Below are 19,057 nucleotides of genomic sequence, written 5' to 3'. Positions count from 1 at the left end.
CCTACTGGGTATTGAGCCCCCAACCCGCCCTGACCTGGAATCCAACGGGGACCTCCTAGTTCCTAGGTCCACTCTCAACCACCAGGACACACAGGCCAGGGGTTCATTCCTGTTATGTGCCGTGACCGGGCTCGACCTGTCACCTTGGTGCATAGGGATGACGCTCTAACCGACTGAGCAATCCGGCCATGGCTTTTAGGGAAAACTTTAAAACCAGAAGTCGCTTCGCTCCCCTAGCCTATTTGCAGCCTTGCTGTATACAAGACTTAGCTATATTCCCAAAAGCGCACTGTCTGGGCAGCTCACGTCCCATCTGTGGGCTTAGCCCTGTGGCTAAAGGCGGGAAATGCAGTCCTTTCTTGTGACACGGTTTGCAAAAAGAAACAAATCTTTTCTGACATATTCACCGCTTCCCACTCTAGCCGGTCAGGTCTGGAACAATCCCGTCCCCTGGGTTAAGAAGACATTGCGCATTTCCGTGTAGAGGCGGGGGCGAAGAAGACCGGAAGGAAACCGCTTCCTTTTTTGCGCAAGCGCACGAAGGCTTCCCCCATTGGTCACCTCGACTCGGAAGTAGGTGCGCATGCGCTCAGCATCCGGCCGGCTGTTTTAGCGATGGACGCGGTGGTGATGACCCGTTTGTATCTGCAGAATGCAGTCGGCAGGCCGGGCCTCGAATAACGGCGATTACGCAGGTTTTCTCTTAGCTTCTGAAATCTGTCTAAAGCGGTGATGCATTCATGCTAAAGTACCTAAACTCTGCCAGACTGTGAGGGTTCTCAGTGTTCTCAAACCTGTCGAACTGGGGGAGGGGCCGTGAAAAATAGTTTGTATAGAGATTTCCCTGCGCCCTGCCCCGCCCCGCTTTGGACGCCTGAGTACGTTCACAAAATACCCAACATTAATACCTTACTTGCTGACTGCGCATGAGACTTTTTAATAATATTTCTCAAGTATTTGTTTACAGAAGGAAGCGAGGAGAAACTGAAGCGGTGCAAGCCAGGTGTATATGGTAATTTAAAGATGATCCAGAAATTATCATTAAAGACCGTTTATTTTTTAGTCTAATAATCTAATGTTTTAATCTTCATTTTGCTGGGCAGAAAATCAAAATACTGGGCTGCCTGGTTCAGGGCCGGACGCTGAGCCAACCTAGTGATTTCGAAGCCATGGCAACAAAGGAATCAGATGCCAAAGCAGAGTCAGCCCTCACCTCATCAGCCAATCAGAGCAAACAAGCGTATGAAAAACCAAACTATGCTCTCAGATGTACTCTTGTGGGACATATGGAAGCAGTATCATCAGTTAAGTTTAGTCCTAATGGAGAGTGGCTAGCAAGTTCTTCTGCTGACAAAGTAATTATAATTTGGGGAGCCTATGATGGAAAAAAGGAGAAAATTCTTCATGGTCACAGTCTGGAAATATCAGATGTTGACTGGTCATCAGATTCCAGTCGTCTTGTTTCTGCCTCAGATGATAAAACTCTCAAGATTTGGGATGTGAGATCAGGAAAATGTTTGAAAACACTGAAGGGGCACAGTAATTATGTGTTTTGCTGTAATTTTAATCCACCATCCAACCTCATAATTTCAGGATCTTTTGATGAGAGTGTGAAAATATGGGAGGTGAAAACAGGCAAGTGCCTCAAGACTTTGTCTGCTCATTCTGACCCAGTTTCTGCTGTTCATTTTAGTTGTAATGGGTCCTTGATAGCATCAGGTAGTTACGATGGCATCTGTAGAATCTGGGATGCTGCATCAGGTCAGTGTTTAAAAACACTTGTTGATGATGATAACCCTCCCATCTCTTTTGTAAAATTTTCTCCAAATGGTAAATACATTCTCATTGCAACTTTGGATAATACTCTTAAACTATGGGATTATAGCAGAGGCAGATGCCTGAAGACATACACTGGTCATAAAAATGAGAAATACTGCATATTTGCCAATTTTTCAGTTACTGGTGGGAAGTGGATTGTGTCTGGTTCAGAGGATAACCTAGTTTACATTTGGAACCTTCAGACTAAAGAGATTGTACAGAAATTACAAGGTCACACAGATGTCGTCATCTCAGCAGCTTGTCATCCTACAGAAAACATCATTGCATCAGCAGCGTTAGGAAATGACAAAACAATTAAACTGTGGATAAGTAACTACTAAACCCTTTAGAAATCAAGTAGTAGAGCCAAGTTGGCAAAAAGTTGTATATTTTAAAAGATGATTTCTCTTAATTTTGGCATGGTTTTGTATTTCTTAACATTGTCTTGAATTATATAAGATTTTAAGACATACAACCTACATTTTCAAAGCAAGACAGTTGGAATACCAAGTCTAGAACCCAGGGCTTCTGACTCTTATCTTGAATTTATTATTAATCTCTTGTGTCTGTCATTGAATAGATTTCCATTCTATTCTTCTCAATGACTACTTAAAGGATTGGTATATTTGAGGAATATTTAGAAGATTCACAAGACAGAATGATTAATTAAATGAGGAGAGCAGAGGAGTTTGGAATAACTCCAAGGTTTTTGGTTTGGGAGATCAGATGAATAAGAGCTTAGGCCTGGGATGGTGGTGGATTAAAGATGTGTGTCAGGCACCACTCACACTAAGTGCAATTCCTGTATAGTGATAGCCTACCAAATGGGACATGAAATAGTCTATGGAATCAAGTCTTTAATTGGGAAAAATAAGTCATGATTAGGTTTGTTCTGAGAGTGTAAAACATTATAAATAGCATTTTACTGAAGGACCCCTAGATGGCTTCTCAGGTTGGAGTGGTGAGGCCGCTCTCTTTCATTATGTGACTGACTCACTAGTTCCTATCCTTGCTTCAAACTTAGTTCAGAAATCAGTATTTTGTGGAGCCATCACTGCCTGCCTGACTCCAACCACAGTTGGCAGCTGAGTTAGATTTTATTGCTATTTCTTTTTTTTTTTAAAGAAAGCATTTTTATTTTTTTTAAAAAATATATATTTGATTTCAAAGAGGAAGGGAGGAGAGATAGAAACATCAATGATAAGAGAGAACTACTGATCAGCTGCCTCCTGCACAGCCCCTACTGGGGATCGAGCAACCGAGTCATGTGCCCTTGACCAGAATTGAACCCCAGGACCCTTCAGTTCAAAGCTGATGCTCTATCCACTGAGCTAAACCAGCTAGGGCTATTGCTATTTCTATCGTTTCTGTTATTAAAGTTCAAAATATATCACTTATCAATTTGTATTGTAATGATTTATAGGCCATGTTTCCCATATATTATGTGTTCTGTGGAGACAAGAAATATGTTATGCTATTGGACTTTGTATTCTCAGTTTTTGTATATAGAAGGGACTCAAGTGATGTTTGATGAATGACAATGAATTATATCACCAGCACTTCATTCCTTGCCTGCTTTCATTAAATTTTTGGAATCAATTCCCCATACTATTATTTTTGTTGTTTCTGAGTATAATCTCACACAAGGCTTATATAAAATATAAAGTAGAAAATAGTTTCTGCCCACTATCTAGAGACATGGTAAACATGAAAAAAAATCTAGAAATTAAGCAAAAGATAGTACAACAGTAATTTAATTGAAAATATCAAGAGCAAAACTGTCTTTTGTGTTCTACAATATTTTATACTAGTGCTCACTAAATCTGAATTGCTTGACAAGTTCTGAAAAACATAAGATATTAAAAGTTACTAGTAGGGTATGACTGCTGAGAAGTTAGCATGTGAGGGTACTGGGAGAAGTGAGATTAGATAGGGGCAGGTCTGAAATTCTGGCCAAGAAATTTGTATTTAATCCATAAGGAGGTAGTCACTATAAGTTACTGAACAGGAGAAGGACACAAAATGAGAAAAGATTGTGTGTATTCTTGCTGCATATGTGAGCTTTGGTTTAAGAAAACATTTTTATTACAATAAAACTCCAAGATACAACACTTTAAAATGCTACTTTAGAAATTAAAAATGGTATTGTTTTATGAAGAAAGATTACTTATTTTTAAAAGAAGTACATTAAAATTTACCCATATTTAGAACATTGGTTTAGGTAAGATGTAACATAAATGTTCCAAAATAAACTAATCTAAAATGTGTAAGGGACAGTGCTTTTTGGTAGTAAATTTTCAAGTGATAAAAATCAAAGAATTTGGTATCTAAAAAGAAGCTATGGTCAAATTACTACAAAATAAAATTTATAGACAAACATCATTAACATCAGATAGTTATAAAGCTCTAGGTAGACTGATGTATTACATTTTATTAAGCCAAGTTCCCAAACAGCTGCATTTTAATCTGCTATAACCCTCTTAGGAGACCTAGCAGATTGAGATGGCTGTGAGGACTTGTCATCCACTATTATTTGTGAGAGAATAAATGACTATTTAAAATAGAAACCAGCATCCTTACCTAAATATGAGACAGCTTGGCATACCGGTCAAAGTGAGATATATACCAGGTGCAAATGCAACACTAATAAGAAAATGCATTTGATAGACTTTCATAATTGAGAAGTTTAGTGTAAAGGCAGCAGGACAAGGACCAGTTAGGAATTCTAAGCCATGGAGCAGAAGAGGTGACTGCTGGTCCCAAGCAATTCAATGACGCTGGGATTTCAAAGTCCTCAGAAACTTGTGGCAAGATCATTATCATCACCTTGCTAGGACATTTTCAAGGACTGTGCTAAAAGCCTCTATGCCAGCACACCCCAGAATGGCAAAGTGTGTTCTGTCTGCTTTCCAGGGCTCTGAGAAGAACCATGGCACTTGAGGAGGTTAGCTCTCTAAGATGCACTTGGGCAGTGTTCTCAGCTGGCCTTCCTTCTCTCTCCAGAAAGGAATACAAATAAGAGAGAGAGAGAGAGAAATGCAGAAAAAGAAGCATTTTGACTTCTGGGGAGAGGTCACTTTGATAATGGGAAGTAAAGTAAGATATGGAACCTAACTCTAAAGAGTTAATATTTAAGTCAAAATAAGTTGTCTCATTTTTCATTTAATCAAAAAAGTTGAGAGGACGCATTTAACCTGGATCAAAGCCGTGAAATTAGACAAGTCATTTAAGAAAATTTATTTGTACCTCTAGAGCAGAAATAGGGAAATGGTATGTTTGTACAAACCATAACTTTTATGAAATGGATCCGCATACCACATTCTTTTAAGACAGGCTTGTTGCTGACACATTATTGCTGGGTTTTCAAAATCTAGCCAACATGAATACCTCTCACTCTGTTTTGGCCTTCATAGCTGCTTCCTCTCTCAGACGAGCTTTCTTTTCTAAGTTCAGGCTTGTTAAAGACTCATGTCTTTTGACAGCCTAAAATGAAACAAATTTGAACAAGAAATTATTTATGCCCGTTTGTGAATGATGTCACTGATAGCAGCAGGTTAGCGATGGTACAAGAGTACAAGAACGGAATGGTCTGGAGCATGCACACTGGGCACAGCAGTCCCATCCATGTGACTTCTGCTTCCTCTACTGCTTCACAGTCCATCAGTCCATTCATTCAAGCACTTCTCTTCCTTTCTGGCCTCATTCTTTAAATCTTCTTGTCTCTCTTCTCTTACAATTTATTCCCTTGTCTTTCCCTTTTCCCTCCCTTTAGTATTAAATATGTTCTCATTTTTATCCCTTTTTTCTCCTTTTACTTTTTTGTTGTTGTTGCTACCATTTTTTCCTTCTCCAACTCATTTGTATTCTTTCATACCAAAAACCATTCAGCTTTGGGGATCCCAGACTTTACCAAATATTATCATTGATGACTTCCAGCAGCTTCTATCCTAAAACTCCATCCTTAAAGAGCAAACAGCAGCGGGGGAGAGGCAACCATCCTCTTCCCTTGCTTCCCTCCTTGTGACCTGTTACATTATATGTGAAGCTTATATGAACAGACCAGCTTCAAAATTTTTATACCAAGTAAGTGATACTACCACCACATAAGGTAGTATTTTCTGTGTAATTTCACATATAAAGAGTTCTAGAAACCCCTATGTCCTGTTCACCTGCTTCTGCAGATTTCAGTCAGAACTAAGCATGAGAGGTCAAAGAGGGAGACAGAAGAAAAACTGAAGTGGGGCAGGAAGAGTTGTCAAAAGAACTTCACCCAGGTCTGCACACCGCCCTTCTTGCTCCCAGAACGTCAGCCTAACAGTATTTAACATTCCAAGACTAAAGAGAGCTGGAAGTTCCTTTCCCTTTTACTCTAGCCAGTGGTCGGCAAACTCATTAGTCAACAGAGCCAAATATCAACAGTACAACGATTGAAATTTCTTTTGAGAGCCAACTTTTTTAAACTTAAACTATATAGGTAGGTACATTGTTATTAACTTAATTAGGGTACTCCTAAGGCTTAGGAAGAGCCACACTCAAGGGGCCAAAGAGCCACATGTGGCTTGCGAGCTGCAGTTTGCCGACCATGGCTCAGACTCTTGGGAGAAGGAGGTCAGTTACCACTGGGTTTGTAGAAAAACTCTTTTAATATCTGATAATAGATACAAGACATCCGTTTCCACATGTAAACTGTGAAACAGAATTAGACACAGTATTAAAATAAGGGCTTAACCAGTGCTGCTGCATATAAAACTATATTTTAATCACAGGATAGTATAGTATAAAGTTTGATGATTTGCATACTTGGCTCTCAATTTTTATCTTCTTACTAGTATTAGCTATGTGACTTTGGGAAAATTATTTAACACCTTTTAAGCTTCATGTTCTTTTATAAAATACAGATAGCAAGAGAACCTACCTCTTAGGGTTATTGTGGTAAATAAATGAGTTTAACAATGCCTGTGATATTATAAGCACTCAATAAGTGGGAGCAAATTTTTTTTTTATTATTGTCTGAAGTTTTACATATGTCTTCTTTTTCCCAAATTGCAGCCATTCCCACCCTGGGCAAGCCCCCACCGCCCCAGTGTCTTTGGTTATGCTAATATGCATGCATACAAGTCCTTTGGTTGTTCTCTAACCCCCCCTCCCCACTCCCCTACCATTTGTCTCTGGATCTATTCTCGTTCATCAAATTATGTTGATCATTATATCAGTGGGAGCAATTTTAATATCACCTCAATTAGGTCTAGGTTCAAATTGTGGCTCTGTCATTAGGGAGATGCATGACCTTCCTAAGCTATATTTTCTCAGCTGGAAATGAGGTCCTAATAATAGTACCGATCTTGCAGTGTTGTGAAGTTCAAATGAGACAACAGCAAAGTATTCAATTAGTGATTGCTATTAATAATTATCTATGTTAAAATAAAAATTTATGGGCTTGAATTCCTATGTACTGCTTAGGAGCTATGGTCTTCAGATATATGACCAGCTTGGCTGAGCTTGAAGTAGAGAAGTGTGATAGGATTGCTCATCAGGATTAAGGCAGTTAGAAGGAGGATAAATAAACCCATGTACTAAGAGTGCTTTATAGACATGCACAGAGCTATCATTAAATCTGCCAGTGTCATATTTCTTGTTTCACATTATTTATGACATCTGGGGATTGATGAATACTTTTTACTTTACAGAAAACTAACTTAGTCCTTCCCCCTGCCAAAGTTAGGATTTGCTATTTATCCCCAGGCATGATCCTAGGTTTGGCCCTATTATATCTTTGTTTCTTATAATTTCTTGTGTAAAAGCAGCCTCTTCTTCTCAAGAGAATAAATATGGGAGTCAATCCCTGATTTCCTATAGGCCCTTTGTGGAAAACAAACAGAGATAGGAAGTCCACTCTCACCTGCTTGCCCTCAATAACCATTAAGATGCATCCTGCCACTGTCAGGGCAATCATTACATAGCTGATCTTCACCCGGAGCTTGTTCTTTGCCGCATCGAGCATCTCAAACCTAATAATACAATGAGATCACGAGACAAAGTTAACTTTCTGAAGTTGCCAGCAGGATATAAAGCTTTGTGTACCACAAATCAGAAGTGCAGTGGTGCCTATAAATATGAAAAAGGAGATAGGGCCCGGAAATCTTGTAGGACTTTAGGGAGGATTGGGCATTTTCACAACTCACTTTATATATAAAATACAGTGAGATAGCACAAATTTACAGTAGAAAAAAAGGAGAAGGGTAAAGATAGGAAGTGAAGTCAGGAACAAAAAAGGTGAGGCATATGAATCTATGCTTGCTATGGTGGGCCCTGATTTTGGCTCTCAAGTTTCACATTAGTAGTCAGTGCTAAAATTGGAATCAGTAGCTATTTCTCCTTGAGGTTCTCAAGAGGATATTATTTGATATAATGATTAGCTGAACATCCTGACAGATACTATAATGAATCTCATAAGTTTCAACAGAAAGCACAATTCAGAAGGAAACAAACACAGGAGAGAGTTAATGTGCTTTTTATACCCAGATTTATGTTCTCTGCTTTGAACCAGGAACAGATTTAAGAATATCTCTAGATCAGAAGAAAAACCTTTAAGCAATACCCCCTTTATATATTTTTAAAAAAATATATTTTCATTGATTTCAGAGAGAGGGAGAGATAGAAACATCAATGATGACAGAGAATCAGTGGTTGGCTGCCTTCTGCACACCCCCGATTGTGGATTGGGCCTGGAAACCCCGATGTGCCCTTACTGGGAATGGAACCCTGACCTGATTCATCGGTTCAAACTCAACCACTGAGCAATATTGGCTGAACCTTGTTTATATTTTAACTAATGTTTTACTAAAATTGAGTGACAGTAAACTTCAGCTCTTTCTCAAGTGCCTCTTCTTACCTGTCCACTGAATACAGATCCACGTGCCTTAACAGAAAGTTGAGGATTAGATTATTATTCTTGTGTGAAAGCTGAGAGGCAAAACAAGAAAGTCTGAAGAAAAGGCCCTTTCACCTTGGTGATTCCGCAGGTGGGCAGTGGGTTGAAGTTCTATTACCTTGAATGTCTGGTAGAGCTTCAGGATAGGGCATGTGGAGTCCTAGTGGTCCCAGAATAAAGAACCGGGCTACTCGGTAGCGTATAAATAGTAAGTGACTATCTCTAGCTGATGGGATTGGAGTGCTAATTTTCTCCCCCATACTCATGTTTTGTTTTGTTTTTCCTTCTCATGTTTTTAACACAAATTACATTTGAAATCAAAGGACAAAAAGTACTTTAAAAATGCTTTGGTCCACCTGCCTGTTGTGGCTCAATGGTTGAGCATCGACCCATGAACTAAGAGGTCACCAGTTCAATTTCTGGTCAAAACACATGCCCAATGGGGGCGTGCAGGAGGCAGCCAATCAGTGTTTTTTCACATTGATGTTTCTCTCCCTCTTCCTTCCTCTCTCTCCCTTTCCCTTCCTCTCTCTCTAAAGATCAATAAAAAAGGTCTTTAAAAAAAAAAAGCCTGGGCCCTGGCTGGTATGGCTCAGTGGTAAAATGTTGGCTCATGCACCGAAGGGTGACAGGTTTGATTCCTGGTCAAGGCATGTATCTGGGTTGCATGTTCATTCCCCGGCCCCAGTTGGGGCACGTGTGGGAGGCAACCAATCGATGTGACTCTCTTACATCGATATTTCTCTCTCTCCCCCTCCCTCCCTTCTACTCTCCCTAAAAATCAATAGAAAAAATATCCTTGGGTAAGGATTAACAACAACAACAAATGCTTGGAAGGAGTTCCCTGAAAGCATATACACTGGGACCCAGTGAGGTGGCCATGGAGTCTCCAGGCATTGAAGCTGGGCCTGCAGGTGGGAGAAACCAGGGACAACTGCTAAGGACACTGACTTGCTCTATTAAGAGCATCTAAGAAGGAACTCCTACCATTTGCAACAGCATGGATGGACCTGGAGAGCATTATGCTAAGTGAAATAAGTCAGTCAGAGAAAGATAAATATCACATGATCTCACTCATTTGTGGAATATAATGAACAACATAAACTGATGGACAAAAACAGATCCAGAGACAGAGAAGCATCGATCAGACCGTCAAACCTCAGAGGGAAGGTAGGGGAGGGTGGGGGTAAGGGGAAGAGATCAACCAAAGGATTTGTATGCATGCATATAAGCCTAACCAATGGACACAGACACCAGGGGGTGAGGGCATGAGTGGAGGGGATGGGGGGGGAGGGGTAATGTGGGGATAAGGACACATATGTAATACCTTAATCAATAAAGAAAAAAAAAAGCATCTAAGATCCCACCAACCCATGTTGACAATATTTTATGTAAATTGGTATTTCCAACTGATGTGCTGTGATCCTCATGAAAAGTGATATAGTTTACATTTGAGGAAACATTTAAAAAGTAAAATGCACATAAATAATGCTGTGCTATTACCCTCCATTCTACAGGGACCAATCCCAATGGGCAAGTTAAGCAGTGCCTGTTCAGAACTAAGAGCATAAGGATAAATGGTTGCCTGGGCTCAGAGAAAGGCCTTCTAGGGTGACTCACTAGGCGGTACTTGGGGCTTCAGGGGATCTGAGGGCCAGGGGCCTACAAGGGAACTAAAGAAGGTGTTCCATAGCAAAGTCTATATAGCACCTATTAGAGCCACGGTTTATACCAGCTTGTTTTCTGCTGGGATTTTTAGGAAGAAATTGGGATAAGCAAGAAACTAAAGTCATTGATATTTCCCAGGAAAGCACACTGTCACTTGAGCAAAGAAGGACCAGGGATTTCCTGCTGAAGTAATTTTCTCCTGCTGAAAATAATGTGCTAATTTGACATGCAGAGCAGAAGGGCTCTTTTTCAAAGCTGTTGTAAAGAGAAAGCAAATACTACTTATCTTCCTGGAAAAAGATACCCTAAATGAACCCAGATCTTTCACAATCATAACTTGAAACCAGAGACCAGAAGGTGCAGGAATAGTTTTCTGGCTAGAGGGGACTGTCTAGGAGCTTTGTCCCAAGTCCCTGTCTCTGAAGAGGATGATGCCCCATGGGGGAGATGACATCTATTTCTCGGAATCTCTGTTGGCAAGATGCAACCAATCAGCGGAGTAATGGTTCTCAACTGGGGGTGATTTTGCCCCCAGGGGACACTGGCAATGCCTATAGACATTTTTATTTATTTATTTATTATTTATTTCAGAGAAGAAGGGAGAGGGAGAGATAGAAACATCAGTGATGAGAGAGAACCAGCTGCCTCCTACACGACCCCCCACTGGACATCGAGCCCACAACCCGGGCATGTGCCCTGACCAGGAATCCAACCTTGATCTCCTGGGTCACAGGTTGACACTCAACCACTGAGCCATACTGGTCGGGCTGGAGACATTTTTGACTGTCATTAATGAGTGCTACTGGCATATACAGGGTGAAGAGGACATGGATGCTGCTTAAATATCCTATAATACACAAGACAGCCCTCAACAACAAAATGTCAACAGTGCTGAGGACGTGTGTGGGAGACAACCAGTGGATCTCAATCTCTCTCTCTGTTCCCCTCACTCCCTCCTTTCCACTCTCTCTAACAAAGCAATGGAAAAAATATCCTCAGGTGAGGATTACACCTGAGAAACCCTGGGTTATAGGAATCTGTACCCATCATCTACAGACTATGAAAAAGTCCCAAGATCCCAAAGTTGGTGGCAGAAGGCACTCTTTCCTGGATCCCAGAGAAAGAATACGCTGCTTTTAAATACTCTTATGCCTATGTCTGAAGACTTGAGTGAATTGTATAGAATATAATTATTGTCACTGGTACCTAACTGATACACCCAGATTAAAACAACCTAAAAAGAGTGAGCATCACTGTTTGGTCCCTGTACCTAGAAGAAGAAATCAACTCAGTTGACTTCAGAGTATGCTGTTCACTAGGCACTACATGACATATCAATGATAAGAGAGATATCCTAGATGTTTTTATCCCAGGTACTTGATAAAGAGGAAACATTTAGAGAAGTGAAAACTTTTATTTTTTTTTAATCCTCACCTGAGGATATTTTTTCCATTGCTTTTTTAGAGAGAGTGGAAAGGAGGGAGTGTGGGGAACAGAGAGAGAGAAAGAGAGAGAGAGAGAGAGGGAGAGAGAGAGAGAGAGAGATTGAGATTCACTGATTGCCTGCCACACACGTCCTGACTGGGGCTAGGGATTGAACCTGCAACACAGATATGTGCCCTTGACGGGGAATCGAACCCGCGACTCCTGTGGTGCACAGGATGACACTCCAGCCACTGAGCAACACCACCAAGGCAAGAAGTGAAAACTATTTTAAAATTGGGTTGACAGGTTTTAAGTAGACTCAAAGGAACTGCTTTTCCTTTAAAACAGATCAGTGAGAAACAAAGCTGCTTATAACCCGAGGGTCAGCACTCACGAGATAGTCTCTGGGATTTCCTCCTCCTTTTTGAAGCGACCTGCCCATATCAGGATCTTCCTCTCCCAGTCCGTGGGTTTGTGTAATGGCACTCTGTGGCTGTAAGTCTCTGTGAGAAAAACAAGACGAGACAGCTTACTTATGTGAGATTATGAATCTCAAATTTAGCAACAAAAAAATGCTATTTGTGCCATTTTAGATCTATTGGGTCTGACTTTTTGCCACCTGTGTAGGTTTCATGAATTATTCTGAAGTAGAGATAACCATCAGCAAGGGTGATAAAGATGAGAAGACGCCAAGGGCTGAACCTCAGGCATGGCCCAAGAAAAGGGACAGGAGAAAATGGAGTGGCCCAAGAGGCAGTTGAGTAAGAGGGGTAGAAAACCACAGACTTAGGAAAAAGACTTTTAAAGAAAGGGGAAGTCATTGAAGATAAGGAGCAGAAAGGTTAGGGAATGACAGAATGTCAAGGTTAGAAGGGATCTTGGAGATAGTCTCATCCAAATGCCGCTTGCTGCCCACATCTCTACTGCAGACAGACCTCCTTGACTGTTACCTATCAGTCACACTCACTCCCACCTCCATACCTTTGTTTATGCTGTTCCTTTCACTTCATCAGAAGGCAACAGCAAAAGAACAGGAAAGTTAATAAGGAAAACATCCAAAGAACCAAAGGCGAGAAAAGAGGTTTAGAAGTATAGAAATAGTGCTGCTGTAGTTTTATCTAAAACTTCCAGGATTTGGCACAACTGTCACTATAGTATTTTTCCCTTCTCATTTTAAGCACTATATACCCATTAAAGATAATTCAGAAAGTATAGATGTGAAAAAAGAAAACATAGATGTGAAAAAAGAAAGTATAGATGTGGAAAAAAGAAAAAGTTAAAAATCATCCCTAATTTTCTTGTCATAGCATAATCCCTATATTTTTATTTTGGTGTGTTTCCTAAGGCTTATCCCCATAATGATATATGTATGTGTAATGCTATATCTGTATCATGCTAATTTTACATTGCTACACACAATGTAACATTTTTAATCCTGCCTTATTCATTAGCATTATAACATTCCCCATGCTAGTACATGGTATTTATAAGCAACATTTCCAACATATGCATAATCTCATCAAGAAGATCTGACATACATAATTAATCATTCACAGAGTATTTGACATTTAGATTTATTTTCATTTTCCTTTATATATAAAAAATGGAAACATCTTTATACTCAAAGGTTTTCCCGTATGTAGCGATTATTCCTTAGGATACATGCCCAGAAGTGAAACACCAGGTCGAAGGGCACAAACATTTTTAAGCTCTTTGATAAATATATTTTGAGTATGATTCCTTTCCACTCACCAAGACCTGCCTGGCCTGAGCATGAAGAAGCAACAAGCAAATTGTTCTTAGGACCCTACAGTTTGTAAATTATGCTCCTTCTTCCTATAGTGGTGAGTGAGAAGGGTGTGAGTTAGGGACAGGACTAAACGTGGCTGAAGTTAAAGCCCAAGCCAGACCTTAGCCCAGGTTGTATTTTACCCAAAACATCATGTCTTGATTTGGTTCATCTTTGGGGTTCCTTAAAAGATAATTTTAATTTCCAGACTACTATTCTTTGGTGCATCTATTCTCCTACAAAAAGTGACAGTCCAATCTTTGAGGCAAGAAATAAACATGACAAATGAGGAAAATGAAGAAATAATTGCTACCTGTGAGCACAGCCACTGTCAGTACAATTTGGAGGTCTGAACTACATGACAGGGTATAATGTAGTGGCCACCTTCTTTTAGGTTTTTTTTATTCCAAATTGACTCTTTGGGAGCTGCCTCGTCCATAATTGGAAAAGTAATAAAAACTTACGGGACGGAGGTTTTGGACTTTCCTGGGGTTTGGTGCAAAATCCATTTATTCTCTTCCAATCAGAGTTTCTGGTAAGCCTTACAGATGAGGAAGCATCTCTTTCACATAACCTAAAACAATTTCCTAGAAAAGAGAGAAAAATGTCTCAGAGAAGGAAAATCTGATGTTGTCTCCAAATGAGAAATGCCTACAAAGTATATATTTCATTTAATAAAATTAACCCATTTAGAAAATGAATATACTACTCTGTATGTAAGCTACATATACTATGTTTAGGGATGCTATGCTTGGTATTGTCTTAAAATATACATGTGTTGCTGATTAGAAAATTAGCAATTTATAACATAAACATTTTATCAGCTGTAAGTTTTATAAAAGTACTTCTCATAGGCCTTTTCATAACAATAAAGGTTCTGGTGGAAATATTATGTTTTATATCACCTGGCTGTTTAGGTAAAGATTAGCAACCCCACAGACATGATAAACCAAGACACCAAGTTGCCAATATTCTTGTGGCCAACTCTGGGTAGGGAGTTGCAATGGCAAGGGGCTCTATAAAGCCTTGCTCCTTCCAAGTCACATTTCTCCAATTAAAAACCATCTTTAGCTCTGGCCAGTATGGCTCAGTTGACTGGAGTGTCATCCATACACCGGAAACTGGCGGGTTTGATCCCCATGTGGGAGGCAATTGATGGATGTTTCTCATGCCTCTCTCTCTCTCTTCCTTCCTCTCTCTGAAATCAATTGTTAAAAATCACCTTTGGGAAAAAAAAAATCACCTTTGGATATAGTCATGAGTTATGTGTAATTTTAAAACTATACACACAGCCATCCTATATAATAAAAGCCTAATATGCTAAGTGTCCAGTCGTTTAGTCGGCCATTCAACCAATCAAAGCATAATATGCTAATGATATGCTAATGCTGCTCAACCGTTTGCTATGATGTGCACTGAACACCAGGAGGTAGACGCTCCGACCGGTAGGTTAGCTTGCTGCTGGGGTCCAGCTGACTGGGATTGCATGAGACGGACCGGGCATGCCCTGGTGCCCTCCCATGGCCCCTCCCTGGCTGGCCAACCTCTCGTGTCCCTCCCTGGCCCTGATTGTACACTAGTGGGGTCCCTCTGCCTGGCCTGTGCCCTTTTGCAATCTGGGGCCCTCAGGGGATGTTGGAAAACCGGTTTCGGCCCGATGGCGGAACGACCGGTTGCTATGACGTGCACTGACCACCAGGGGGCAGACGCTCAATGCAGGAGCTGCCCTCTGGTGGTCAGTGCACTCCCACAGGGGAAGTGCCACTCAGCCAGAAGCCGGGCTCATGGCTGGCGAGCGCAACGGCAGTGGCAGGGGCCTCTCCCGCCTCCACAGCAGTGCTAAGCCATCAGTTGGACATCCCCCGAGGGCTCCTGGGCTGAGAGAGGGCACAGGCTGGGCTGAGGGACCCTCCCGAGTGCACGGGTTTCATGCACAGGGTCTCCAGCCCATATATATAAAAGCCTAAGTGACCCGTTATGACAGGAGCTGCCTCCTGGTGGTCAGTGCACTCCCAAAGAAAGAGCACTGCTCAGCCAGATGCCGGGCTCACAGCTGGCGAGTGCAGCTGCAGCAGCAGGAGCCTCTCCCGCCTCCACGGCAGTGCTACCCACCGGCAGCAGCAGGTGCAGCAGGGCTGGGATGAGCAGGAAGGGTGTGGCGCCCAGCCCCAGTTTGGGTCCCTCTCCGGCCGCCTGCCACTTTGGTACTGCTACCTCCCTTGGAGAATGTCGGACTGCCAGTTCGGCATGATCTCTATAGGCCAGGCTTGCACCGGGCCGTGCACCAGGTCTCTAGTAAATATATAAAACTGTATCTATATATATAAAAGCCTAATATGCTAAGTGTCCAACCGTTCGGTTGACTGCTCGACTAGTCACTATGATGTGCACTGACCACCAGGTGGCAGACGCTCTGAGAGGTAGGTTAGCTTGCTGCTGGGGTCTGGCCAATCGGGACTGGGTGAGATGGGCTGGACATGCCCTGGAGCCCTCCTACGGTCCCTCCCCGGTCTCTAAAATATTTCTTTCTAATTAATTTCCTTTCAATGTACACAAATTCGTGCACCGGGCCTCTAGATATAGGTTGGTAATTTTTCAAATCTAAGTTCTAAGCACTGACAGAGTAGTATTACAAATCTCCATGTACTCACCACACAGTTTCAACAATTAATACGTGGCTAATAAACAGTTTCATCTGAACCCCACCCTCTCCTTCTCCCCTACTTAATTATTTTAAAGCAAATCCAAAACATCATGTCAGTTCTTCCAGAAATACTTCAGTATGCATCTCAACCCAAATAACTTTTCAAATAATAACTTTTTGTATTACTATAAAATAATTCCTTGTTATCATCACATTTTGGTCAAAAAATGATTCAGTTTGGGCTCATAATTTTTTTAGTTGGTTTATTCTAAATAGGTGCACACATTGAATATGGTTGATGCTTCCTGTGTAGGTCACCCCCTCCTTTTTTGGTGTGATTTATTTGTTGAAGAAACTAGGTAATTAGTTCTATAGAATTTCCCTCATTTGAGATTTTGTTAATTGCATCCCCTTAGTGTTGCTTAATATATTCTAACTCCCCTATTTCTTGTAAACAAATGTTTGAGGTTTGATCAGATTCAAGTTAGAATTTTTTTTAGCAAAATGTCAAAGGTGGCATTGTAGCTCCTACTGCACTGCCATCAAGAGGCATACTTTGGCCCTAACCGGTTTGGCTCTGTGGGTAGAGCGTTGGCCTGCAGACTGAAGGGTCCCAGGTTTGATTCTGGTCAAGGGCATGCACCTTGGTTGTGGACACATCCCCAGTAGGGGGTGTGCAGGAGGCAGCTGAATCGATGTTTCTCTCTCATCGGTTTCTAACTCTCTATCTCTCTCCCTTCCTCTCTGTTAAAAATCAATAAAATATATTTTTTAAAAAAGAGGCATACTTTGATTTTAAGATCAGATTTTAAGATTAAGGTTAGACAGACCAAAATCTCTGATGAATAAGGATGCAAAAATCCTAAACAAAACACTAGCAAATCAAATACAATAATACATTAAAAAATAATACATCACGATTAGGTGGGGTTCATTCCAGGAACACAAGGATAGTTCAGCACATGCAAATCAATCAATGTAATATACCACATTAATAAAAGAAAGGATAAAAAGCATATGATTTTATCAATAGATGCAGAAAAAGCATTTTATAAGATACAATATTTATTTATGGTCAAAACACTCAATAAAATGGGTATAGAAGGAAAGTACCTCAACAATATAAAGGCCATATATGACAAACCCTTAGCCATTAGCATACTCAACAGTGAGAAATGGAAATCTTTTCCTCTAAAATCAGGAACAAGAAACCTACTCTCACCACTCTTATTCAACATAGTTCTGGAAGTCCTAGCCAGAACAATCAGGCAAGAGAAAGGAATGAAAGGCATCCAAATTGGGAAAGAAGAAGGAAAACTATCACTTTTTGCAGATGATGATTCTGTATATAGAAAATACTAAAGACTCCACCAAAAACCTATTAGAAACAATAAATGAATATAGTAAAATTGCATGATACAAATTAATGTACAAAAATCCACTGCTTTCCTATATACTAAAGTTGAAACTTTAGACAAAGAAATAAAAAAAAATTCCTTTTGCAATTGCAATAAATAAAACACCCGGGAATAAACTTAACAAAAGATGTGAAGGACCTATATTCTGAAAACTACAAAGCATTATTTAAAAAGAATGAAAAAGATACAATGAAATGGAAAGATATACCATGTTCATGAACGGAAGAATCAACATAGTTAAAATAGTCATAATTACCCCAAACAACATACAAATTTAATGCAATAACCCATGAAAATCCCTATGTCATTTTTTAAAGAAATAGAATTTTAAAAATTTATAGATTTGTATGAAACCACAAAAGTACCCAAATAGCAAAGCAAACCTGAGGTAAAAAAGAATGAAGCTGGAGTATCACACTATCTGACTTCAAATTATATACACTACAGAGCTCTGATAATCGAAACAGCATGGTACTGGCAGAAGAACAGACACACATACCAATGGAACAGAATTGAGAACCTAGAAATAAAACCACATATGGGAAAATAAATTTTAACAAAGGAGCCAAAACATACAATGGAGAAAAGAGAGTCTCTTCAATAAGTGGTGCTGCACCCCAAAAGACCAATGCCAAGGCACATTTTAATTAAATTGGCAAATACCAATAGCCCCAACTGCCCTCCCCTGCAGGACTGATTGCCCACAACTGCCCTCCGCTGCCAGCCATCTTGTGTTGGAGTGATGGTCAATTTGCATATTACCTCTTTATTACATAGGATGGGCAGAGGATGTGAACACACACCTCTCCCAAGACATAAAGCTCTGGCTGGGTGGCTCAGTTGGCTGGGGCATCCTCCTATACACCAAAAGGTTACAGGTTTGAATCCCAATCAGGGCACATACCTGTTTCAGGTTTGATATGGGAGGCAACCAATCAATGTTTCTCTCTCCCTTCCTCTCTCTCTAAAATCAATAAATATATCCTCAGGTGAGGATTGAAAAAAAGACGACATACAAAAAGCCATCAGATATATGAAAAGATGTTCAATTTACTAGCTATTAGGGAAATGCAAGTAAAAACTATGACATAGGAGAAACCAAGATGGCGGCATAGGTAAACACCAGAAATTGCTGCCCCCGACAACAACTTCAAAAATACAACTAAAAGACAGAACGGTCATCATCCAGAACCACAGGAAGGCTGGCTGAGTGGAAATTCTACAACTAGAAGGAAAGAGAAGAGCACACAGACTCAGAGGAGCTACGAAAGTAAAGTGCAGAGGTACGGAGGCTCCGGCGCGCGGGGAAAGGGGCAGGCACCTGAGGACGCGGCTGTCTTTTTGAATCGGGAGGGAGTCACAAG

General features: G+C 40.7%; 2 protein-coding genes across 3 annotated transcripts in view; one reads left to right on the top strand and one right to left on the bottom strand.

Annotated features, from left to right (window-relative positions):
• Nucleotides 1-8: 8 nt before the first annotated feature.
• On the top strand, nucleotides 9-2,230 carry WDR5B (WD repeat domain 5B). 2 transcript variants are annotated; one of them, XM_005875383.2, is made up of 2 exons: nucleotides 9-1,012; nucleotides 1,104-2,230. In XM_005875383.2, the coding sequence occupies exons 1-2, from the start codon at nucleotides 1,010-1,012 to the stop codon at nucleotides 2,157-2,159; spliced, it is 1,059 nt and encodes a 352-aa protein (XP_005875445.1). In that variant the 5' UTR covers nucleotides 9-1,009; the 3' UTR covers nucleotides 2,160-2,230. The 2 variants fall into 2 exon arrangements, with proteins under 2 accessions (XP_005875445.1, XP_005875446.1); XM_005875384.2 differs by having other exon boundaries at nucleotides 9-2,230.
• A 2,801-nt stretch (nucleotides 2,231-5,031) lies between these two features.
• Nucleotides 5,032-19,057, bottom strand: part of FAM162A (family with sequence similarity 162, member A) — a gene marked incomplete at its 5' end in the record, with an annotated part of 36,012 nt that continues 21,986 nt past the window's right edge. The window contains 4 exons of the mRNA XM_005875398.2: nucleotides 5,032-5,301; nucleotides 7,718-7,826; nucleotides 12,237-12,345; nucleotides 14,096-14,218. Of these exons, the coding sequence (XP_005875460.2) occupies nucleotides 5,209-5,301; nucleotides 7,718-7,826; nucleotides 12,237-12,345; nucleotides 14,096-14,218 (434 nt within the window). The remainder of the gene's footprint in view (nucleotides 5,302-7,717; nucleotides 7,827-12,236; nucleotides 12,346-14,095; nucleotides 14,219-19,057) is intronic.

The sequence above is a fragment of the Myotis brandtii genome, unplaced genomic scaffold (genome assembly GCF_000412655.1).
Source record: "Myotis brandtii unplaced genomic scaffold, ASM41265v1 scaffold46, whole genome shotgun sequence".
Classification (NCBI taxonomy): domain Eukaryota; kingdom Metazoa; phylum Chordata; class Mammalia; order Chiroptera; family Vespertilionidae; genus Myotis; species Myotis brandtii.
This window is presented reverse-complemented; position numbering and strand designations above follow the sequence as displayed.